At 40.3% G+C, this 25315-nt stretch overlaps 1 protein-coding gene across 1 annotated transcript in view; it reads left to right on the top strand.

The window, feature by feature from the left end:
* Rps6ka5 (ribosomal protein S6 kinase A5) overlaps nt 1-24055 on the top strand; it is a 177531-nt gene extending 153476 nt beyond the window's left edge. The window contains exons 13-17 of the mRNA XM_052185249.1: nt 1681-1851; nt 14806-14997; nt 19920-20079; nt 21159-21322; nt 22598-24055. Of these exons, the coding sequence (XP_052041209.1) occupies nt 1681-1851; nt 14806-14997; nt 19920-20079; nt 21159-21322; nt 22598-22837 (927 nt within the window). The 3' untranslated portion in view covers nt 22838-24055. The remainder of the gene's footprint in view (nt 1-1680; nt 1852-14805; nt 14998-19919; nt 20080-21158; nt 21323-22597) is intronic.
* Nucleotides 24056-25315: the final 1260 nt, after the last annotated feature.

Genomic DNA, 25315 nt, shown 5'->3' on the forward strand with positions numbered 1-25315 from the left:
AGTCACTGCAATAGGACTTTTCTTATGATCTGATGCCATATGTAGTAATATAAATATAATAGTGATTCTGCTATACAAGATGATCCTCATATCTATCCAGTCCTATTTCCAAGCAGTGGTGATGGTGATCAAGGGTGGCTCTTCAGCCTTTGGCTGTACAGTAGTGCAACTCATTTGTGTGCTGTGATCTTTTTACATCTTCTGTATGTTCCTAAATGCTGCTGTAACAAATTACCACAAACTTAGTATGTTTACTATTAAAACAATGAATGGAGATAACAAGTCTGCAGTCAAGGAGTGGACAGAGCTGGCTCCCCCTGGAGACCCTAAGGACAACCTGTATACTGACTTAGCTTCTGGAGACCACTCATTTTCTTTAGCTTGCTACCCCTCTATGCAGTACTCTAATTTCATACCTTAGATACTGGTCAATAATTCAGGTAAGCAGCCCATCTCAAGAATATTAATGATGGGGCTAGCAAGATGGTTCATTGGTAGCAAGATGGTTCAGTGGTTAGGAGCTCTAGGTTCAATCACCAGTACCCATGAGGCACCTTACAATCATCTATAACTATAGTCCCATTGGATCCAATGCCCTCTTCTGGTGTGTAGACACATATGCATACATACTTCTTTCCATACATACATAACACATACATACATACATACGTACGTACATACATATGTACATACATACTTATGTACATTCATATTTTCAAAAACAGAATTTTAATCAGGGGCTGAGTGTGGTAGTACATAATCCCAGAACACAGGAGGTAGAGACAGGCAGATCTCTTAAATTCAAGCTTTGGCTGGTCTACATAATGAGGTTCCATCTCAAAAAAAACCAAAACAAAAACAATAGAAAAACCTTAATTGCAATTACAAATTCCCCTTTGCCGTCTCTCTGGAGGCCATCATTCAGTTCCACCCATAGACTTTCTTATCCCCTACAGTTTATTACTAAGGGTCCTAGAGCTTATAAAGGTGTCTCAGTTGGGTTTTATTGCTATGAAGAGACACCATGACCAAAGCAACTCTTACACAGGTAAACATTGGTTGGGACCAGCTTACAGTTTCAGAGCTTTAGTCCTTATCATCATGGTGGCAAGTACTTGATGCTTGAGGAGCCAGTATGCATCTGGATCCAAAGGCAGCCAGGAGACTGTTCTGCAAACAGACAGGAGGAAGGTCTTTTCCACAAGAAACATACAGTGAGTTACAGATATTTGCAGGAAATATCCTCAGGAATCCTGTAATTAGTCATTGGGCCCTGACATTATCAAATGCTGCCCTTCCTTCAAGGGGAACTACCCAGTAGCTGGGTGGCAGAAGCTGCACATAGAATCAGTTAGCATTATTTACTGTAGATTTTGTCATCTTGGCTCTCAATAAAGTGAAAATGTAAAAGCTCAAGAGAAGATTAAAATAGAGTTCAACAGAAATAAAATGAAGTAAAGGAAAAGACTGAAAAGATTTTGCTGAAATACTTGAAACTTTTTCGTTGCTAAAATAGAATTCTAAAAAGCTACATTATTCTTTAACTCTTTCAATACAAGGATTGTTATAGGTTGTTTAAGCAAGGAGTTATTTAAAATTACTGAACAATAAATAACCTGTAGAATAGCCCTTGTCTTTTCGGTAAGGCCCCATTATCACTCTTCCTTTGCATCTTTCTAGCTTCACACATTTCTTGTGATGGAGCTTCTGAATGGCGGAGAGCTGTTCGAACGTATCAAGAGAAAGAAGCACTTCAGTGAGACCGAGGCCAGCTACATCATGCGGAAGCTTGTGTCGGCCGTGAGCCACATGCACGACGTTGGAGTGGTGCACAGAGATCTGAAGCCTGAGGTGGGACACTGTGGCCTCGGACGGCGCAGCCCGCTCTATTAGCTAGCCTTAGCATAGCTGTCGGGCTTTAGGAGCCTTGCTTTTTCTCTTGGGCCAGTAAGTAAATACTGGAAGATGTTTCTTAGGGCGTTTCTCTTTCTCTTCTCTTTTCTGTGTCAGTCTAAAATAAATTTGTTCTTTTTTTCCCCTCTTGCCAGCTGATCATCTTGAGGTTATATTTGTAAGTGTGAGAGCCTTTTATGGGAAAAACGCTTCATGCAACAGTTGTATACTAAAAATAGCGATGGAAAATTTTGTAGCAAAAAATAATAGCACTGCGATATGTATTCCATCTTGGGGAGTTTGTTCGTTTGATGGTGTATTTTGAAACCTTAATTCTCACATTTTTAAATCAAATTGATAGCTCCTCCTAAGCTGTAATGTATATAATTCTGTTCTGCATAGTTACACATGAGGCTGTGTCTTGGTTTAATAAGCTGTCCTCTTTATATGTGCTTCAGTATGCTCACGACTGTTATATTTATAGACCTGGAGAGCAGTGCAGAGCAACAGCTTTTTATATTTCCTTAAGAAGGTTAATTAAGAAGGTTTTAACTCAGAATAATCCATTTTTAGTATCAAAAATATGAAGATTCCTCCCTTTTTAAAAATAAGTAATAACAAGCTTGGAAAACAAAAAAGACTTTTAAAAAATACAATCATCCTTTATCATATGAGAAATTATATATATTTCTGGTCTAAAATAGGATATTATTTTTAGTTTCTGTGTGATCATAATATATTTTCAAGTCTATAAAATATTAATGGGTTTGATGTTTCTTTTTTATTAAACCAAAAAAGAATATTTCTGTAAAAGCACTTTTTTATCTTGTGCTTAAATTATTTAAAAATGTTTTAAAAGATGGGCAAGTAGTGGCACATACCTTTATCCCAGCCCTTGGGTGGCAGAGGCAGTGAGATCTATGAGTTCGAGGCCAGGCTAGTTTACAGAGTGAGTTCCAGGACAGCCAGGGCCACACCAAAAAAAAAATCATCTCAAAAAAGATTGATATTTTAAAAATGGAAATATATGTATTCAAATATAGTTATCCCTCTGTATCTGTGGAGGATTGGTCCCTAAGCTCCCTACAGATGTCAAATCTCTTACATGAAACTGAATATTATTTTCATATAACTTACATGATCTTTTTGTATACTTTAAATCCTCTCTCTAGGTTATTTATGATATCTATTTTGATGTAAATGATATATAAAGATGTATATTTTAGGGAATAATCACAGAAACTTATTTGCATATTCTGTATAGTATCTGAAGGGGGTTTTTTGTTGTTTTTTGTTTTGGGGGTAGGTTATTTTGGTTTGTTGTTGTTTTAGTGGGGTTTTTTTTTTTTTGGTTGTTGTTGTTGTTGTTGTTTTAAGTTTACAGTTGTGATCCTCAGGGATATATAAGGCTGATGACGATTTATTCCTTTAGAGGTTTTAAATTTCTGAGTACTTTATATTATTGTTCTTCGCATTGCTAGTAATTGATCAGAAGTGGCTTGTGTCTTAGGAAGTGGCAGCTATGCCAGCTCCCCTCTGCTTCCTTCATCCCAGTTCTCACTCTCCTACGTAACGCCCACTGAAAACATGGTGCTCTGCGCTCTGAGATGAGCTGTCTAGTTTAAATGTGAAAGCACACCACTTAAATGTTTGCTTGATAGACAAGGAATAGGCATGTAGCTTTTTAATGGAAAAGATCTGTCCCATGACTGTATGAAACTCATTCTCACATGTTTCATTCTTTGATAACTGGCCATCTGTCATCTCCACGAGTCTCGAATGAGGCACGTGTCCTCGGCAGCAGAATTTAAATCTGTCTTCTTACTTTCCTGACCAAAAAGATGCTTCTGTAGCTTGAAGTGAAGCAGAATTGTTGGATTACACTATATATTCTACCATCGTCTTATTCTTAAACTAGGTTTTAGGAAAGTAAAAATGTACCTTTGAACTAACACTTTCCTAATCTTAGCTCTCACTCTGACTTTTAAATGTCAGAGTATATTATTTCCAAGCTAAGAGGTGAATCCCTCTCCTAGGCAGCATTTTAGTTGTGACTGTTTAGATAGATTGAAGCCGTTCTTTCTCTGCATAGATATAAGTCTAAGCTCTAGGTGAGAACCAGACAGATTTAGAAGCTGGCTAACATTCTTAGAGGGCTGCTGGGTAGTCTTCATATTGATCCTCTTAAAGGATTAAGAAAGTTCTGGATGTGATAGTATTTTCAGCAGAAACTGAGATGAGGATAGAAGTGGATGGACCGGTTCTGTCCCCTCCTGGCCATGCACACACCTATGTCGAACTGTCCTGACACTTCCCTTGCTACCCTGGGGCAAGAGGTAGGAAGTAAGCAGTATGTTCTGGTTTACGTGTTCTGTAAGAGAAGGGTTAAAGTCCTCAGTGTAAAGGAAATGCGCCACTCCCTCACTTCCTCCAAGATGACCAAGGAATTCCTTCATTAGTCTTAGTGGAACAAACCCATTCTTTTCAGAGCCTTGACAGGCCCTGTGGAGATGGAGCTGAATGTGCTTCTGGTAAGATATGTAGCACACCTCCTGGCACTGCAGAGAACCTCCAGTATAATTGCTGAAGGACAGATTTGTCCCAAGAAAACACCCATGATCGGTGACTTCAGTCATCAAAAATCGAGGTCTGAGCATTGTGGAATAGAACACTGATTAAGAAAACTATTCAATTTTCTCTTTCTTTGTTTTTTCTCCCCCTTCATCATCTCTCTTTTTTTACATTGTTTTTTCTGTTTTAGAATTTCATAACTGAGTACTGTATTTATATCAGTTCCACTTACCTTCTCTCCTCGCCAGCTACCCTGCCCCCACTCCTGCTGCCTGCTTGAGACTAGATGATCTATCAGGGAGCTTGTCCCTGGAGAAAACTGATTTGCCTTTCTGGGCAGCTAGTAATTGCCTGTAGCCATTCAGCTAAGGCTGGTAGGGCTTTGTAAGATTTCTCTCATCTTTATTGGAATATCAACTGATGGTTGATACCAGCAACCACTTGCTGGTCTTATGTAGGCAACCAAATTGTTACAGTTGCATGTGTACAGCTCCCTGTCATACATAGAAAATAGCTAAAACTATTCTCAACAGTAAAAGAACTTCTCGGGGTATTAGTATCCCAGACCTCAAGCAATACTACAGAGCAATAATGTTAAAAACTGCATGGTATTGGTACAGGGACAGGCAAGTGGACCAATGGAATAGAATTGAAGACCCAGAAATGAATCCACACACCTATGGTCACTTGATCTTCGACAAAGGGGCTGAAAACATCCAGTGGAAAAAAGGTAGCCTTTTCAACAAATGGTGCTGGTTCAACTGGAGGTCAGCATGCAGGAGAATGCGAATTGATCCATTCTTATCTCTTTGTACTAAGCTCAACTCCAAGTGGATCAAGGACCTCCACATAAAACCAGACACACTGAAACTAATAGAAAAGAAACTGGGGAAAACCCTTGAGGACATAGGCACAGGGGAAAAGTTCCTGAACAGAACACCAATAGCTTATGCTCTAAGATCAAGAATTGACAAATGGGATCTCATAAAATTACAAAGTTTCTGTAAGGCAAAGGACACCGTCAAAAGGACAAAACGGCAACCAACAAATTGGGAAAAGATCTTCACCAACCCTACATCCGATAGAGGGCTAATATCCAATATATACAAAGAACTCAAGAAGTTAGACCCCATGGAACCAAATAACCCTATTAAAAAATGGGGTACAGACCTAAACAAAGAATTTTCGCCTGTAGAAATTCTGATGGCCGAGAAGCACCTTAAGAAATGTTCAACATCATTAGTCATTAGGGAAATGCAAATCAAAACAACCCTGAGATTTCACCTCACACCAGTCAGAATGGCTAAGGTTAAAAACTCAGGAGACAGCAGGTGTTGGTAAGGATGTGGAGAAAGAGGAACACTCCTCCACTGCTGGTGGGGCTGTAAGATGGTACAACCACTCTGGAAATCAGTCTGGCGGTTCCTAAGAAAACTGGGCATGACACTTCCGGAGGACCCTGCTATACCTCTCCTGGGCATATACCCAGAGGATTCCCCAGCATGCAGTAAGGACACATGCTCCACTATGTTTGTAGCAGCCTTATTTATATATAGCCAGAAGCTGGAAAGAACCCAGATATCCCTCAGTGGAGGAATGGATGCAGAAAATGTGGTATATATACACAATGGAGTACTATTCAGCAATTAAAAACAATGAATTCATGAATTTTTTAGGCAAATGGATGGAACTGGAAAATATCCTAAGTGAGGTAACGCAATCATAAAAGAATACACATGGAATGCAATCATTGATAAGTGGATATTAATTAGCCCTGAAGCTCTGAATATTGAAGATACAATTAGCATATCAAATGATTCCCATGAAGAAGGAAGAAGAGGGCCCTAATCCTGGAAAGGCTTGATCCAGTATTGTAGGGGAGTACCAGGACAGAGAAGAGGGAGGGGGAAAGACAGGAGAATGGATGGAGAGAAGAGGACTTATGGAACATATTGGGGGAGGGGCTGGGAAAGGGGAAGGCTTTTAGAATGTAAACAAAGAATATAGAAAATAAAAACAATTAAAAAAATGTTCTCGAAATGTAAATAAATTATATCGAATAAAAAAAAAATGTTCTCACTGCAAATATCCTGGTCCTCTGGCTCTTAAAAATCATCCCACTCCTTTCTGGGATGTTTTCCTGGCCCTGAAATGTAGGAGTTGTGTTGTGGAACTACCCACTGAAGATGAGTACTCCATGCTTTGATGTTCTCTGTATTTTAACCAGTTGTAGATTTTTGGGATGGTCTCTTGACTGCTATAAAACGAAGCTTCTTACCTGAGCATGGTGGCACACACGTTGAATTCCACCATTCAGGAGGCAGAAACTCTGAGTTTGAGACCAGCCTGGTCTACATAATGAGTTTGGAGTCAGCAAAGGTTGCACCTTAGTGAGATAACAGAAAGTGTGTGTGTGTGTGTGTGTGTGTGTGTGTGTGTGTGTGTGTGTGTGTGTGTGTGTGTGTAAGAGAGAGAGAGAGAGAGACTTCTTTAATGAGAAGTGAGAGCTATACTTATCTGAGAATATAAGGAATAACAATCTAACAATACAATTAAGAACACATAGGTTTAGGAATGTGTCATTAGCAGATTCTCCTCTAGAGTCCTTGACCAGTCATAGTAGTTAACTAGATTTACAGTATCAACCATGAGTTCCCTCCGATTTGGTTGACCTTAAGTCTAATTAGTTGGCCTTTGGTTATCTCCAAATGCTCCTGTTACACCTTTGGGTCATCCCGTCCCCCCACCCCCACCCCTACTGGTCATTGTTGAGATTCACAGACCTACACATGGGTAGAACTGCTGATTACTTTTCTCCCTTGGCAGTTTTAATAGTAGTTTTGAATACCATGAGAATGTTTCCCTAGGAGGAGGCTTCAGGATCAGCTTCAGCCTGATTCCTCAGTCTTAGGTTCTAAGGGCAATGGCAGCAGCCTATGTTTTGGAAGTCTTTTGAGCTCCTGTGACCAATAGCTGTAAGGAAGGTTTCCCATGCTTGGCACTGGGGTTCTGTCAGTCTGTGGCTCCTAGGGAAGATCAGTATTACCCCGAGTAGTATAATTTCATTTAAGTTTTATACACACACACATATATGTATATTGTTTTGTTGTTTTTTTTTTTTCAAAACAGGGTCTTTCTGTGTAGCCCTGGCTGTCCTGAAACTCACTCTGTGTACCAGGTTGGCTTCAAGCTCAGCAATCCATCTGCTTCTGCCTCCCTAGTGCATGTGTCACCACTGACCCAGAAAATCTCAGGTCTGGTGTGTGTGTACTTATTGGTGTTTTGTCTGCATATATTATCTGTGTGATGATGTCAAATCCCCTGGAATTGGAGTTACAGACAGTTGTAAGCTATCATATGGGTGCTGGGAATTGAACCTGGGTCCTCTGGAAGAGCAGCCAATGCTTAGCAATCTCTCCAGCCTCTGTATAGATTTTCTAAAAGTCATTATCGTTCCTTGTCTTTCTCTCCCTCTCTCTCTGTATTACTCTTTTCCCCTCCTCAGATTAATTACTTTCCTATCTGTCTTTCTTATTTCTTCCTTCATAATACCTGTGTCCTACTGTCCTCTTCTGGAGCTACTCCAAACCCCATGCCAGGGCCCCATTTTGCTTCCTACTTTCTGCAGTTACTCGCATCTGAAGATCTGGAGACCTCAGATGAGAGAGAAGATGTGGCTTGTCTCTCTGGATGTATAGTACCTCAATATGGTTTCCATTTCTGTCCATTTACACATTTTTATGATTTCATTTTTCTTTACAGTTAAATAGTTTTGTAGAGTGCATGTGTGTATGTATAAATTTTACACACACACACACATCACATCACATCACATTTTCATTATCCATTCATCAGCTGAAGGACATTAAGGCTATTTCCACTTCCTGTCTATTGTGAATACGGTGGCAATGGTCACAGCTGAGCAAGTATCTGTGGAGTGGGACGGAAAGGCTTTTTATTTTCTCCTTTAAGTAAAAAGTTTAGTTTAAGTGTGTCAAAGCCCAGGATAGCTGTGAATGTGGCCCAAGCCAAAACAGATTCCCTTGATATATTATTAGATATTTTCCTGTGTGTTTGCTATTGCTGCTTATTTTGGTGTATTTTTTTGTTCACTTTTATTGAAAATAGAAGTTTTCACACAGTATATTCTGATTATAGTTTTTCCTCCCCCATTTCCTTCCAGATCCTCCTCATCTCCCCATCCATATCCTTTCTCTCATTAAAAAAAAAAGCAGGCATCTAAATAAAAATATAAAGTAAGATAAAGTAAAAACAGACAAATTGGACTAGGTCAGACTAAACAAACAGAAGAAAAAGATCCAGAGAAAAAGCACAAAAAGCCTACAGACCAGAGTTAACCTGATTTGTCCATTCTTGAGCACGAGCTTTCTAAACTCGGCATTGTGCTGCCAAAGGGTTGCACAGGCCTGGAGGTTTTCTTCTTTGTATCAATGAAACATGAAATGTTCTTTATTATTTCAGTTAAATTAGGAAGAAAGTAAATTATTGTCCAGAACTGGAATCATTTAATCACAGTAAGAGTTTAACACTGACTTCAGACAAAATAACCAGATTCACTTTACTCATCAGACACACTGACTTACGGTATCTGTATCAATACAGTTAGCATTCTCTAAGCACATCCGGAACCAAAGTATTTGCTCAGCTGTAGCACTTGGCCCCTGAGTGAATGAATGGTTGAAAACAGTGCTTTCAGAGCAGTGGAAGCAGATCTCCGAATATCCAAATATTGCCTGTTTTAGCAAAACTACTTCTGAATATAATGCAGATCACTGTGATTTCATTAATAGACTGCAGTAGATACGTATATTTATTTTATTTGTGTGGTTTTGTGTTTGTGTTGAGAATGGGATTTGGACTCAAGTACGTACGCTTGCACAGCAGCATCTACTGTACACTGAGCCACTCTCTGGCCCCTCGATTATTATTTCACTCAACAGTCCCTTCAGAGACGCTGTGATCATGATTCCACCATAAGGTGAATATCACAAGAAAGCAGATTGGGAATTTTTTACTTCATGGTGCACATAAAGTTAAATTTATGCTATTCTATATTGAGTATGCCTTTTAAACGATGTACAGACCTTAATTTAAATTTTTGTTATTATTATTGAACAATTCTAGCGATCATTTGAGCTTTCAATAAGTCCAGATTATTTTGCTTGAGGATGCTCTGTTACTGTAGTAGTTGACTCTGCCTTTCATGAAAGATTTCACTGTATAGCATGTTTACCTGTGGTAGAACTTCTTTCAGAATTGGAAGCCATGTTTTCAAACCCTCCCACTGCTTTATCAGCTGAGTTTATGTGAGATTCTAAATCCTGTGCTGTCATTTCAACAATGTTTACTGCATCTTTACTACAGCAGACACCAACTCAAGAACTAGGTTCTTGTTCACCTCCTCATGCTCTGAGGCTTTATTTACTGAGTTTGCAGCAACTGAGTCACATCTGCAGTCTCTGTTTCTGTGATAGTTTCTTTGCTGTTTCTACCACATCTGCTCTTTTTTTTCTTTGAAGATTTGAACCTCTCCAGACCATCCATGAGGATTGCAATCAACTTCTTCCAAACCTTGTTAGTTAACATTTTTATCTTTGAAATCACAAGTGTCCTTAATGTTATCTGACACTGTGTATCTTTTTCAGAAGGCTTTCAGTTTATTTTGCTCTGATCCATCAGAAAAATTATGACCTATAATAGCTGTAACCTTAAGCGTACACTTGTTGGTCCACTTAAGCACCCTGAGAATTTCAATTCTCAAAACACCCTGTCCTTTGCATCCCTGAAACCAGCCATTGCTCAGTTCACTCTCCAGTTGTGATCACAGTGAACTCGCTGCCTTCTGGAAAACTTGCTGCAGATTCCACATCAGCATCTGCTTCAGCTTGCATGACTTGTTATGGGAAGAACTTTTCTCCTACAGGCCTTAGGAGCCAACTCTGCTAAATAGCTTTAAACTTTTCTTCAACAGCTGGCCTACCTCTTTGTCTTTGCAGAATTTAAGAGTTACGACCTTGCTTCTAGGTTAGCTAAGGGAATGTCATAGCTGGTTTGATCCATCTGATTTTCTCCACATGAACAAGATGGCCTTTTTGCTTTTTATCATTTCTGTATTCACTGGAGTTATACTTCTGATTTCCTTCAGTACCTTTGACTGTGCTTTCGTACCTTAGCTAAGCTAGATGCCTTTCTTTTGGCCTCTGCTCTCTGTCCTCTCTACCTGCCCTCCTCACTGAACTTCAGCACTTCTTCTAAAGTTAGGGATATTATAGATTACTTCTGCTACTTTGTGGGTTCTTCTTTCTTCCACCCTTTTCCACCCTTTCAACCTCCTAACACTAGATAAGAGAGAAAAGAAGATAGAGAGGAAAGGGGGGGGAATCCATTAATAAAGTCAGGGATCATAAAGAGGGTGACAATTAGACTGTTTCCTGCTGATTAGGGCCATCGAGTTCCTTGGGGCAACTTTGATCTTCACAGTCAGGATACCTAATTTCTTCTTGTTGTTTCTTATTTTTACACAACTACTAAACAAATCACAACCAACTAACAATCCATGACCACCTCCTGGGGCCCTATCCATTATGAACCCTCTAAGAAGTCCCCAGAATTCCAAACATCACACAGTAGAAGAAACTGCCTGCAGCTGGCAAAATCACATCCCTCCTAGAGCCTGAGGCAAATCACAGTCAGCTGCTATGGACTATCTGAAGCAGCCCCAGATCCCACACCTGGGATTAAAACAAAAACATTCTTATCTGTGGGTTTTATTTATTTATTTACTGTCCAGATTTTATTTCCCCTGACCCCGGAGCACCCCCTGACTGTTTCACATCCCATACCTCCTCCCCACCCCCATGTCTCCACAAGGATGTCCCCACCAGCCACCCAACCAGACCTCTAAACTCCCTGGGGCCTCCAGTCTCTTGAGAGTTAGGTGCATCTTCTTTGACTAAACCCAGACCCAGCAGTCCTCTGCTGCATATGTGTTGGGGCAGGGGAGGCTCACATCAGCTGGTATATGCTGCCTGGTTGGTGGTCCAGGTTAATTGAGACTGCTGAGCCTCCTATAGGGCCGCCCTCCTCCTCAACTTCCAGCCTTTCCCTAATTCAACCACAGGGGTCTGCAGCTTCTGTCCATTGGTTGTGTATAAATATCTGCCTCTGTCTCTTTCAGCTACTTGTTGGGTCTTCTAGAGGACAGTCATGATAGACCCATATTTGTGAGTGCTCCATAGCCTCAGTAATAGTGTCAGGCCTTGGGACCTCCCCTTCAGCTGGATCCCACTTTGGGCCTGTCACTGGACCTTCTTTTCCTCAGGCTCCTCTCCATTTCTATCCCTGCAGTTCTCTCAAACAGGAACAGTTATGGGTCAGAGTTGTGACTGTGGGGATGGTAACCTCCTCCCTCACTTGATGCCTCTCTTCCTGCTGGAGGTGGGCTCTATAAGTTCCTCTCCCTACTGTCAGACATTTCATCTAAAGTCCCGCCCTTTGAGTCCTGAGAGCCTCTCACCTCCCAGGTCTCTGGTGCATTTTGGAGGGTCCCCCCAACCTCCTACCTCCCCAGGTTGCCTGTTTGAATTTTTTTGCTGGCCCTCAGGGCTTCAGTCCTTTTCCCTCACCTGATACCAGATCAGGTTCCCCTCTTGCCTCCCTCCCACCCTGTTCACTTTCCCTCCCAGGTCCCTCTCTCCTTCCCCCCTTGTGATTGCTTTCTTCTCCCTCCCAAGTAGGACTGAGGCATCCTCACTTGGGCCCTTCAGCTTGTTGGCCTTTTTTGAGTTCTGTGGGCTGTATCTTGAATATTTTTTTTTTTTGGCTAATATCTACTTATTTGTGAGTACATACCTACCATGCATGTCCTTTTGGGTCTGAGTTACCTCACTCAGGATATTTCCTAGTTTTATCCATTGGCCTGAAAAACTCAGGATATCCTTGTTCTTAATAGCTGAGTAGTATTCCATTGTGTAACTGAACCACATTTTCTATATCAGTTCTGCTGTAGGACATCTGGGTTGTTTCCAGCTTCTGACTATCACAAACAAGGCTGCTATGAACATAGTGGAACATGGGCCCCTGTGGCATGGTGGGGTATCTTTTGGGTATATTCCCAAGAGTGTTATAGCTGGGTCTTCAGGTAGATCTATTTTCAATTTTCTGATGAACCTCCAGATTGATTTCCAGAGTGCTTGTACCAGTTTGCAATACCACCAGCAATAGAGGAATGTTCCTCATTCTCCACAACCTCGCCTACGTGTGTTCTTACCTGAGGTTTTGATCTTAGCCATTCTGATTGGTATAAGGTGGAATCTCAGGGTCATTTTGATTTGTCTGGAAAGACAAAAAACCCAAAATAGCTAAAACAGTTCTTAACAATAAAAGAAAAGCTGGGGGAATCAGCATCCCTGACCTCAAGCTTTACTACAGAGCAATAATGAAAAAAAAATGTGTGGTATTGGTACAGAGACACATTGATCAGTGGAATAGAATTGAAGACCAGATATAAAACCACACAATTATGCACACTTGATCTTTAGCAAAGAAGCTAAAAATATACACTGGAAAAAAAGAAATCATCTTCAATACATGGACTGGTCTAACTGGCTGTCTGCATATAGAAAAAATGAAAATAAATCCATATTTGTCACCTTGCACAAAGCTCAAGTCCAAGTGGATCAAGGAACTCAAAATAAAACCAGATACACTGAATCTAATAGAAGAGAAAGTAGGGAAGAGCCTTGAACTCATTGGCACAGAGGGAAATTTCCGAACAGAACTCTAATGGCTCATGCTCTAAGATCAAGAATGGATAAATGGGATCTCATGAAACTGGAAAGTGTCTTTAAGGCAAAGGACATAGTCAATAAAACAAATCAGCAGCCTACAGATTGGGAAAAAGTCTTCACTAACCCCACATTCAATAGAGGGCTAGTATCTACAATATATAAAGAACTGAAGAAGCTAACCACTAAAAAAAACCAAACAACCCAATTTAAAAATGGGTTATAGAACTAAGCTGAGAATTCACAACAAAGGAATCTCAAATGTCTGAAAAGCACTTAAAGAAATGTTCACCATCCTTAGTCATCAAGGAAATGCAAATCAAAATGACCCTGAGATTCCACTTTATCTGTTTTTTTTTAAAGAAATCAAAATTCTCACTACAGGATATATGATTCTTCCTTTCATTTGGCCACTTTATAGGGCTATTGATTGACCTAATTTCAATATTGCATCCCAGGGATTAGAATGGCCTGAGGAAAGGAGAGAGATGGGAGACATACATCCAGTGATATTGTCAACACATATGTTTATAGATTAATTCATTGTCATATATGTAATCCATAGTCCCCAAAGCAATGACAATAGTAATAGCTGGGGCTGGCCAGGTAAAAACAGTTGTTGCTCTTCCAGATGACCCAGATTCAATTCCCAGCAGTCACATGGTGGCTCACAGCCTTCTCTAACTACAGTTTCAGAGGATCCAACCTCTTCTGGCTTCCAAAGATACTAGGCACAGACACTCATACCGACAATACATTCATATACATAAAACAAGAAGTAAATAAATCTAAACCCTAATTATTAAAGATTATTGGTTACAGATCTCCACATAAATGGAATAGTAATGAAAAAGCTTGACATATTGTAGAAAGTTCTCAAATCTGACAGATAGTGCAAGCACATCCTGTGAGGATTTCTTCAGCTTTGGGCTGCCACAAACCTGCAGACTGTTTTAAAAAGACAGTCTAATAAAATGAATTATACCTGTATTTACCTGTGCCAGGCTCCAAGTTCAGTATCATAACGAAATGGACACAGAGTCCCTCCCCTTGTATCATTATTGTCTGATGGAGACAAGAACATCCAACTAAAAATAAAATGATGATAAGTGCCCTAAAGGAAAACTAAAGCATGATGGGAGAAAACAGGAGAAACTGGAACTCCGGTGTGGTGGGGTGGTTAGGGCAGCATCTGTCTCTGAATGGGAGTAAGTATACAGGAGTCAGGCAAGTGCGAGAGAGATAGATGCTCAAGGGAGTGAAAACAGACTCAGGCAGAGGGAAACGTGGAGATGGAGGGACTGACTGGAGAAGCATGTGTGATCAAGAAGTATTTAATATGACTGTAAAAATTGAAGTAATGCAAAACAGTATAAAGAAGAGGTTAGTGGTGTGTTGACACCTAAGCCCCACATCGTCCCATGAGACTGTGCTCAGGTCAAATACCAGAATACACAGACCATGTCTCATAGATAGATCAGCAGATCTCCTGTCATTTCCATGAAAATCTAACCAGAGTATTGGCATCCTATAGAATTTATTGTTCACTGATGAAAACGACAATTTGGAAATTAAAGTGATCGACTTTGGATTTGCACGCCTTAAGCCCCCTGACAATCAGCCCCTCAAGACGCCGTGCTTCACCCTTCACTACGCAGCGCCGGAGCTCTTGACGCACAATGGCTATGACGAGTCCTGCGACCTGTGGAGCTTGGGTGTCATCTTGGTGAGTCTGTCCCACGAGTCATTAAGCCTGTCTGCTCTCTGGTGGCCTTGGTGCTTAGCTCGCACTGCTCTTTTCCTTAAGTTCATAAAAAATCCCCATGTGCTGGTCTGTTTGCTATAGAACCAGCAGCAGCCCCCACTAATGTATATTTCTGCTTCATAGATCCTATCATAGAAAAAATGTAGAATTTAGTTATTTTGGAAGATTTAAGTTGCAGTGGTTCATATAAAGTATACATCGTTTTGAATGAAGCTAGTGTTGTCTTTACATAAGATGTATACTGTGTTAAACAGAATATGAAAATAGTGGCTCCTTAATAAAAACGCATGTTCTCTGAAATTCCACACTAAAAGTGTAAGTAAACAGAATTGTTTAGGATAAATTGACACATTTAATGGATAAAACTAGAACTATAAATAGTACCTATGGTAATTAGGAGACCATGCTTTTCACAAAGTGTGCATGATGTGAAACTAGAAAAACCTCCAATATGTTCACCTCAGCATAGCTTTCCTTGGTCTTCATATAATCTGTAATGCCGCATGCTAGGGAGGAACTTGCAGACACTGCAGAAAAATAGAACTGAAATCACAGCCTGCCACAGTGCTGTGGAAGCTTCTCTCCCTCCTCATTGTATGGGCATGGGTTTCTATCTGCCCTGGTCTACACAGCACGTGTATGTACGGTGGCTGCGATTGGTTGGTTGGTTGGTTGGTTTATTTATTTATTTATTTATTTATTTTTTTTTTTTGAGAAGTCCGGTGTAATTCTGATAGGTCTGCCTTTATAAGTTACTTGCCCGCTTTCCGTTACTGCTTTTATTTTTTAATTAGATATATTCTTTATTTACATTCTAAATGATTCCCCCTTTCCTGGTTCCCCCCTCCCCAAAAGTCCCATAAGCCCCCTTCCCTCCCCCTGCTCCCCAATCAACCCCCTCCCGCTTCCCTGTCCTGGTATTCCCCTACAATGCTGCATTGAGTCTTTCCAGGACCAGGGGCCTCTTCTTTCTTCTTCTTGGGCATCATTTGATATGTGAGTTGTGTCTTGGATATTCCGAGCTTCTGGGCTAATATCCACTTATCAGTCAGTGCATACATGTGTGTTCTTTTGTGACAGAAAAGGGACACCAATCCATCCACAAAACTTTTGATCCAAAATTTATTCTGTCTATAAGAAATCCAGGGACAAAGATAGAGCAGAGACTGAGGGAATGGCCAATCAATAACAAGTCCAACTTGAGACCCATCCCAGGGGCAAGCACCAATGTCTGACACAATTGATACTCTGTTATGCTTGCAGACAAGAGTCTAGTAAAACTGTCCTCTGAGAGGTTCTTCCCAGCAACTGACTGAAACAGATATAGAGACCCACAGCCAAACACTGGAAAGAGCTCTCATGGAGTTTATGGAAGAGTTGCGGGAAGGACTGAGGGATGCAGAGGGGAAAGGAACTCTACAAGAAGACCAACAGAGTCAATTAACCTGAACCTAGCTTAGGGCCTCTCAGAGACTAAGTCACCACCCAAAGAGCATACATGGGCTAGACAGAAACCCCGGAAAATATGTTGTAGACTTGTAGCTTGGACTTCATGCAAGTACACAGGTACCCCAACAACTAAAGTTGTTGCCTGCCTGTAGATCTCATTACCCTAACTGGGCTGCCTTGTCTGGTTTATTTGTTTCAAACCAGTGACTATTCTCTACAATAGCAGTGCCCACCGTTTGTGATTGTGACTATGCTCTGTGATACCATTAACCTGATTTTTATCCTGTTTTTCTTTAACATTTAGCCATTAAATCTACATATTATCTTATACCTGTAGCTTGAGTCTCCAGCATTTATTGAACCATTCCTGTAGTAATGAGCAGCTAGTATTTGCTTCCCTTTATTTCGCTAGTTGTAAGCTAAGGATAAATCTTTTTCATATACACAGTTGCAATTGCCTTTAGTTTCCTTAGATTCCCAGGAAGGTGTGCTTGTTTTTATTTTAACCTAGAGACATAGACTTTCTTCTGTTAGGGTTGGTATACATCATCAACTTCATGTGAGAACACTGGGTGTTACCAGCTTTTACCTTCATGTATGCACCACTGTTCTAACATTTGTAGGCATTTCCTTGACTATACAGTCTGAGCGTCCTCCGTGCACATGGCCATGTTTCTTTTGTATGGATTGCCATTTATGGGTTTGCCTGTTTCCCTCTAGGCAGCTTTTTGTACAGAGAAAGCTCTAATAAAGCTTTGTAACCTTTGTGTTTATCAGTAATTGGAAATGTTTCTGTGGCTTACCTTTTGTTTATAGTAAATAGGATTTGATTTTATTTTTAGAGAAGTTTAAGGAGATATGTCTTTGCTTTTGAATTTCCACGTGATAATATATGTCAGTCTTGTCTTTGTGACATGTGGCTTTGATGTCAGGTTGTCACTGCCCCTGCCCTCAATTCAGGATTACAGAAATACTCTTGTAAACCTCCTCCAGAACCACCATCTTATTTTTACATGGCCATCTGTGTTGTATCTGGGTTTATGTTGGTGTCAGTGGTTTCCCCAGTGGCTAGCCACTTGCCCCTGCAGGTTGGCTCTTTTAAGCCTTATATGGCTTTCATCTGAGCTCTTTAAGTCATCATTTATCACTTTCAAATTAAACTTACATATTTAGGGATAAGAAGTTTAAATAAAAGTAAATAAGTAACTTCTGTAGGTTAGAGAGTTTTAAGGACTTAAATTGATGATATTTTTATTAGCAGTGTCCTAAAAACATTTAAATACAAAAGAGGAGCCCTTCTTTTTTTGCATTTTCTTTTTCATTATAAAATTTATGAAATTTCTTTTTCATTATTAACTTAGGCCCATTGTGACCATCCAGCTCTTTTAAGGTTTTCAAAGAGTCTCACACATCCAAATAAATGTAGTCAAGCTCTTTCCTAGTTATTTATTAATATACATATATTAATTAAACAACCCACTGGAAAGGCAAGGGTAGAAGCCTCCTTGCTTGTTAGGGTTAATGGTTAAATGTTTAAGAAAAACAGGATAAAATAAGGCTAATGGTGTCATAGAGCACAGTCACAGTCACAGACTCGGGGCGCTGTTTTTGTACTGTGTACACTGTATTGTACAGACTACCAGTTTTTTTCAGTAGATAATTTATAAGAAAAAAGATGTCATGAGTCCAGGCTTGGTGGCTCACACCTGTAATCCCATCATTCAGGAGGCCAGGTAGCAGCAGGACTTTCAAGTTCCAGGCCAGCCTGGGTACAGCATGAAATCCTCTCTCTACAAACAAGCAAAGTGCAAACCATGCATTAGAAACCCTGAAGGTACAGAATTTGTGTATTCGAATCCTAATTCCACAAAACCTAATTTAAATTCACATTCTAAATATAATTAATTGATGTAGTTATAATTATAATATATACTCAGTGTATATAATCCAACATTTATTTGTATTACAAAATATGATCATTCATTGGATATCCAATATTACAAAAAAATGCTGCTTTTTTTTTTTTTTAGATTTGACACTGTCAAATTGTGGTTTGTTAAAGCCTTGTCTTTTGTAGATATGTAAGAAAACAGTTGCAGAAGAAAATGAGCAAAATTAGCAACTACATCAAATGATCAGATAAGAGTTTTGTTAATTTCCCCATAAGATGAATGTGTCTCCGCTGTCTAGACCCTAACTTACCCTGCAGTAAGCACACCAAGCACACTTATTTGAAGCTCTTTGTTTTACTTTGGAATTAGATGCTCTTCTTTCATCTTGCATTTAATAAATTGGAATGTTTTTTAAATTAATTATGTTGCCTTTATTGAATCAATAAATTACTCCAAGGAAATATATTCTGTGTGGTTTGATTATAATTTAGTACACATCAAGAATGTTCAGTTCTTGCTTGAAATGCACAGGACTTTAATTACAGTAGAATTCGTGTAGCATGCCTGTCTGCTTGTGCTCTTCATAATCCTGCAAACCGAGGGAAACAACAGAAGCTCGTTTTCTCGTTGTTTTAGAGGCCATAGTGTTAAGACTGGTGTCTGGTGCGGATCCTCCCTCTGAGGACACCGGGTTCTCTCCTTACTCAGCCTTTCTGTGGCAGGTGCTTGAATAGACAGCACTCTGGTATTCACTCTCTTAGGGTACTAATTGGATCAGGTCCTTTGCTCATAACTTCTTTTCATCATCAGTACCTCCAGAAAAGCCTTTTCTCTAAATACAGTTGTAATCACATCTAAATTTAGGGGAGACCAAACCTTCTACCCACAACACAATATTTATAAAACAGTGTTGAGGACCTAGAGCATGCCTATGAATTAGAGGATGATTCCATTTACAACATTTTCTCCAAGTGTTTTATTCTTAACCTTATGTTTTTCTTTGTTCTCAGATTTATTCTTTTTTTTAAACTAGAGAATATAAGAGAATACAACTCTGAATGTCTACTATTTTTCTGCATTTGCTTTTTATAATTCCTCTATCTGCATATTCTGTCAATATGTATATACACATGTAAGACATATGTTGAAACAGATTTATATGTATATAATCACATATGTGTATAGTTATATCTTTGATTTTTGCTATACTGTTTGCAATTAAAGAAAGAAAGTTGTTCTTTATAAAATTTGATGGCTAGTTGCTAAGCAAAAATTGTGAGATCTCATCCCCCATTGATTGGGGCTGCTGTACTTATAAAAATATTTTTCAGTTGTGATGTCATAAAAGCCGTGCTAATTCATTTTGCAAGTCTTTGAAATGTGTTAGTTACTTTGGTAATAGACATTAGTCTCATAAGTCCAGGGTTGCTTATTGTAGCAGCAGATAAAGGATTTTCATGGAGTGAGTATTAGCTTACTGGCATGGCTTGATGGTGTGTTTTGAAATTATTCTGACTTTTTAACTTTCTTGTACCATGGCAGTATACCATGCTGTCAGGGCAGGTACCATTCCAATCTCATGACAGAAGTCTAACATGCACCAGTGCAGTGGAAATCATGAAGAAAATTAAAAAGGGAGACTTCTCCTTTGAAGGAGAAGCGTGGAGGAATGTATCCCAAGAGGCTAAAGATTTGATTCAAGGTAAGGCACTTGAGAAGTCTGACTGTGCCCAGCGCACAAGCCTGTGTTAATTCTCCCAGAATCCCATGAGGGTTCTCGAGGTGTTGCCTGGTGGCCCGTCTTCTGTGCTCTGGAACGCTCCCTACCCCATGTGCAGCACGAACTACCATGGCTCCGGTTGGCATCTCCCTTCAGATCCAAAACAAACCTCATCTTTTCTTCTGTGCTTTTCCCCAACATGTTGTACTCCTGTCTCTTTTCTTTTGAGTGATGGCACTACCCGAAGGTCAGACCACACAAACAGAAGCCTTGGTGTCGCCCTGACTGCTTAGCTCCCTCCTTTCTGCCAATCCTGTACCAATCCTGTACCAACAGAAGGACAAAGGTCATCATACCTTTTGTCAGGGGAAAATCCTCTGAAGAATCTCTCTTAGCCTTGCATCCAACTCCTTAGCCTCCTTCAGAACCAGCCTTGCATGTCCTCGATGGCTTGCCTCTGGTCATCACCCTGTCTCTGCTATTGTGGAATTCTGGGATTTCTCACGGGTCAAGTTTTCAGAGGCCTCTGTTTCTTCACACGTGGCCCTTTTAGCCTTGCTCTGTCTCATCCCAGGGGCCTTATTTCCTGGAAGCCTTGTAGGCCAAGCACACAGGTGTTGTGCATTGTGCTGCTGTACTAGTCCTCTCAGGTCAAAAGAGCTGTCTCTGTCTCTATGGCTCCCACTCTCTCCTCGTTGAGAGTCTCCCCTTAAGTCTCTAGTACCTCACCACATTCCTTATCCTAGAAGATGGCTAGTGTTGGCTTATCTGGAACTTACCAAGGCACTAGTGGAGTCCTTTTGAGGGCTGGTTATTTTCTCCTGCTTGAAAAGCCAGTTGGCTTGCATACAGCCTCATAGAAATAAGCTCTTGTGACCTTTTCTTAAAATACAGTGTCCTCAAGCAGATTTAGGTATATATGAAAATACTTAGGTAGGCGGTAAAGGCTTACTGAAGCAGTCATGTCACAAGAACATAATTGACCTTCATGTATCTGAGGCTGATTGTTAAACTGTGTTTCAAGTGGAACGTTATAAAATGTAAACGCCTTCTTCCTGCAGGGCTTCTTACCGTTGATCCAAATAAAAGGCTGAAAATGTCTGGCCTGCGATACAACGAGTGGCTTCAGGATGGCAGTCAGCTGTCCTCCAATCCTCTGATGACTCCAGACATCCTGGGGTCGTCAGGAGCAGCTGTGCATACCTGTGTTAAAGCAACCTTTCATGTAAGGCCCTGTTCTGTGTGCGAGTGTGGTCTACAAAGGCTCTTAACCATGTGTCCTTATTGGGTAACTTTGGAGGCCTCAGAAATACATTGAAAACATCTGTGTGCTTTAAATGTTAGCTGTGTTTTTATAAACTGTTTCATGTTGTGAACAGAAAGCACATGGCAGGTTGGAGTTACTGCTAACTCACAAAACTAGACTTAGTTTCTGGAAGGGGATAGCAGTCTGATATTTGAACGTTTGAAAATTCAAATATATGTGAGAAGTTTCTCAAATGAAAAATAATTTCCTAGGAAAAGTATACAACAGAACATTGAGAATTAAGGCGTGGGTGAAAGTTCACTGTTTACTGATCTTTAGTGCCCATCAAAGAAGGAAGGACATGAAGTAGATGGGTTGTCCCAAACAGAGGCAAATGAGTTCAGAGAATTAGTGCAAGATGAGTTAAAAGAGGTAAAGAATATGAAGGGATCATCCTGGGGAAGGAGAGGAAATGGCAGTTTTCCTGCCTCAGAAAAGGATCTGACAGTGTGCAGTGTGAGGATGGAGAGAATGGCTTCAGGAATTCAGTTTTCTCGGGCATGTGATGTGAGGCAGTCAGGCATCACTGCAGCAATTTCCAATGTGACAGAAATTCAGGAGAGAATTGAGGGTGGCAGCTTACACTGTAATCTCAGCATCTGAGAGGCAGAGGCAGGAGAATCAGCCCCAGGTCATCCTCGGCTACTTACAAGTCTGAGGTCTGCCCAACTACTTGAGGCCCCATCTCAATAAGTAGCATAAAACAGGAGCCGAAGAGATGGCTCGGTCACTAACAGCACTGCTTGCTCTTAGAGTAGACCTCAGTTAAGTTCCCAGCACTTGTATGGTAGTTCACAGTGCTGGATAGCTGCACTCCAGTTCCAGGGGATCTAATTCCCTCTTCTGGCCTCTGCAGACACCCCCTCATATAAAATAAGATACTTTAATTAACACAAGAAAAGCAACAAAGAGAAGTTATGATGGCTGTGAGGCAGCTCAGCTGGAACACGTCACAGGGTCTCTTGCTGTCATGTCACTTGTCTGCCCTGTGTGAGGCCCCTCTCCACACCGGCACCAGACAGCTTTGTCCCTGTCTTGACAGCTGGATGGAAACGTTTTTCTGAGTTTTGTTCCAAGAGCAACTTGGAACTGTGGTTTCCAGAAAAACTGCTTCTGCTTCAAGTCAAAACTCCTAGAGAAAGAATCTTGAGTGCTGTAATCCTCATGTCCCCCACCCCACCCTTTTCTCCGCAGGCCTTTAACAAATATAAGCGAGAAGGGTTTTGCCTTCAGAATGTGGATAAGGCCCCTTTGGCTAAGAGGAGGAAAATGAAGAGGACCAGCACCAGCACAGAGACTCGCAGCAGCTCCAGCGAGAGCTCCCGCTCCTCCTCCTCCCACTCCCATGGCAAGACAACGCCCACCAAGACACTGCAGCCCAGCAATCCCACGGAAGGGGGTAACCCAGACACCCTCTTCCAGTTCTCAGACTGAGTGCTGCGGGTGGTAGGCTGTCCTCGCTGGCCCCTGCACCTCAGCTCCCTCAGCATGTGCTTGAGGTGTGTCTGTGCTTTAAAACATGCGTCCCGCTGTTCTCATTGGAATCTGCCTCGTATGAATGTTTTTCGGGGAAATCTATTTGGTTATCCTTGTCCAAAAGCACTGGACAGACAGCATTACTGTGAAGAGAGGACACGTGATAGATACGTTTTTGCAGACTAGCATGATGCCAGCTCAAGATTCTTCTTGAAAGAGCAAAGGTTTCTGTAACTTTAGTGACTGGTGAGATAAGTCACAGAATTTCACGTCTGCCAAGAAGACTTGAAGACTTGTGCCATGCCTGGCGGACAAGGAAGATTCTTAAGAGACTTGCACCTTTTGGGTAGTGATTTACCAGGGGGAAAGGTCTGTTTTCAGAAAGATGCTATAATGAATTTTGTGTGGCTTGTTTCTTAAAAGAGAATTTAACTTATTGTTTTTATGTTATGATCATATATGCTGATAATCTGCTATTATTAATCATTTTCTAAAAAGTGAAAAAAGTATTTAATAACTTAAGGAGGTCCTGTGCTTTGCACCTGTGACCCATCCGAGATGCATGCTAAGCTATGTTTGTTTTTAATTTTGCACTGCTCTTTCCTGGCAGTTTGTTTAATGGTTATTGCAAGAATTAAGGTACATGTCTCTGGTTTTATGTAATATGGCACTTTATAAAATAGTGTGAGTATTGTAGTCTATCGCGGAAGGTGCACTGTGTAAAGCATATGTACTGTATTTTACCATTCTTCTTCTTATCCACTCTGTCCTCACGTCTCTCTTCTGCTTCCTAGGCAGCAAGTAGAGAGGGACATGTTGTCTAATGACTCATTAGCCACTTATGCACCAATCTGAGGAGCAGTAAAGGGAATTCTACTCAGCACTGTGCTTCTTCACATCTGTACACTGTGTGCACTACAGTGAGCCTCCTCCTCCTCCTGTAGGCATAGATTATGTACATAATATTTTAGAACCATAACCTATACTTGTTTTAAAATGTTTCTGTTAAATTTTAAAACCACAAAGCATTTTATAAACTTATGCAGAGCACTTTTATTGCTCAAAAGTTCTGAATTCATACAGACAAGTGCTATGCCATGAAGATATTTCATTGAAAGACTGCTACATTTTAAAATACAAACTAATTAATTCCCTATGCAAAAAAAAAAAAAGAAGTCATAGGATTTGTATGTTTTTTCTTTAAAGCCATTACATGGAATGCCAGGACTGAGAAAACGATCTTCACCATGTTTACAAGAACTGTGCTTAAAAGAATTCTGTCCATCATGTTTCTTTGACAGTTGTGTTAATGATAACCTCGTTAACACTGGTTTGGAATTTAGAAACGATATCTATTTATCTCTTTCTTAAGGTAATAGCATTAATTTCAATCAGTGATGAATACTAAAAATAACTGCATTCTGTGTAATGGTAATATATTTATTACCAAGTCAATGTACATATTCATAGTATAGGCAGCAAAATGGCAAATATTAAAATATTTTCAAATATTATATTATCCTGTTCACTTTTTGTTCACAGTTACTGGGGATATTTTTTGATACTCCGACTGGCCAAATGGCTACATAATTCTCATTGAGTCAAAATAAAATTTTATACTCCTAGATTTCAGTCATTTCTAGTAATGATAGGAAACTGTGTGAAGTACTAATAAACTGTAGCTGTTTCACAAAAATGTGATGCCCTTGGGCAGAAGTTTTTAATAAGAATATATCCACTTATTTTTACACTGGGTATATCTAGGTTATATTTGGAAATGTATGTTAGTTCTTGAAGTTATTTGTTAATGTGTGTCCTGTAGGAAATATGAGTTATAAAGTACACACTAAGGAGACTGTTGCCAACAGAAATTATCCATAAAAGGGATTCAATTCCCTCATTATTGATTAGCTCATTGTGAATATTAGAAGTTGGTGGGTTCTTCATTTCTTCACCTGGTATCTTCTGGAGGATTTGATAGTCACTGGCAAAAAAAAAACAAAAAAAAAAAAAAAAAAAAAAAAAAAAACAGGTAGAGTAAGAGGAGGCTTGCTGACTGTGAGCTGTTAAGCCTAATTGAATCTTCTACAGGGAACTTGTGAAAAGACTCAGGAAGCTTCAGTAAGATGCTGTCACTGTCCCCCAATTTATAAGTGCTTGATAGGCAGTACGTAATGATTCCTTGCAGACTGCGTTAGTGGACAGCAAGGTTCCTTTAGAAATCACAGAACTTCCAGTTGGTCACTTCAAAACCAAACAATAAAAATGCTACATACGAAAATATTAAGTGCGGGGCTGGAGAGATGGCAGCAGCTAAGAGCAGACACTGTTCTCGGCAGAAGGACATGAGCTCCGTTCCCAGCACCCATGCCACACAGCGCACAGCAAGCCTGGAACTCCAGCTCCAGAGCATGCCAGGCCGTCTTCCAGTGCACA

The sequence above is a fragment of the Apodemus sylvaticus genome, chromosome 6, assembly GCF_947179515.1.
Source record: "Apodemus sylvaticus chromosome 6, mApoSyl1.1, whole genome shotgun sequence".
In the NCBI taxonomy this organism is placed as follows: Eukaryota; Metazoa; Chordata; class Mammalia; order Rodentia; family Muridae; genus Apodemus; species Apodemus sylvaticus.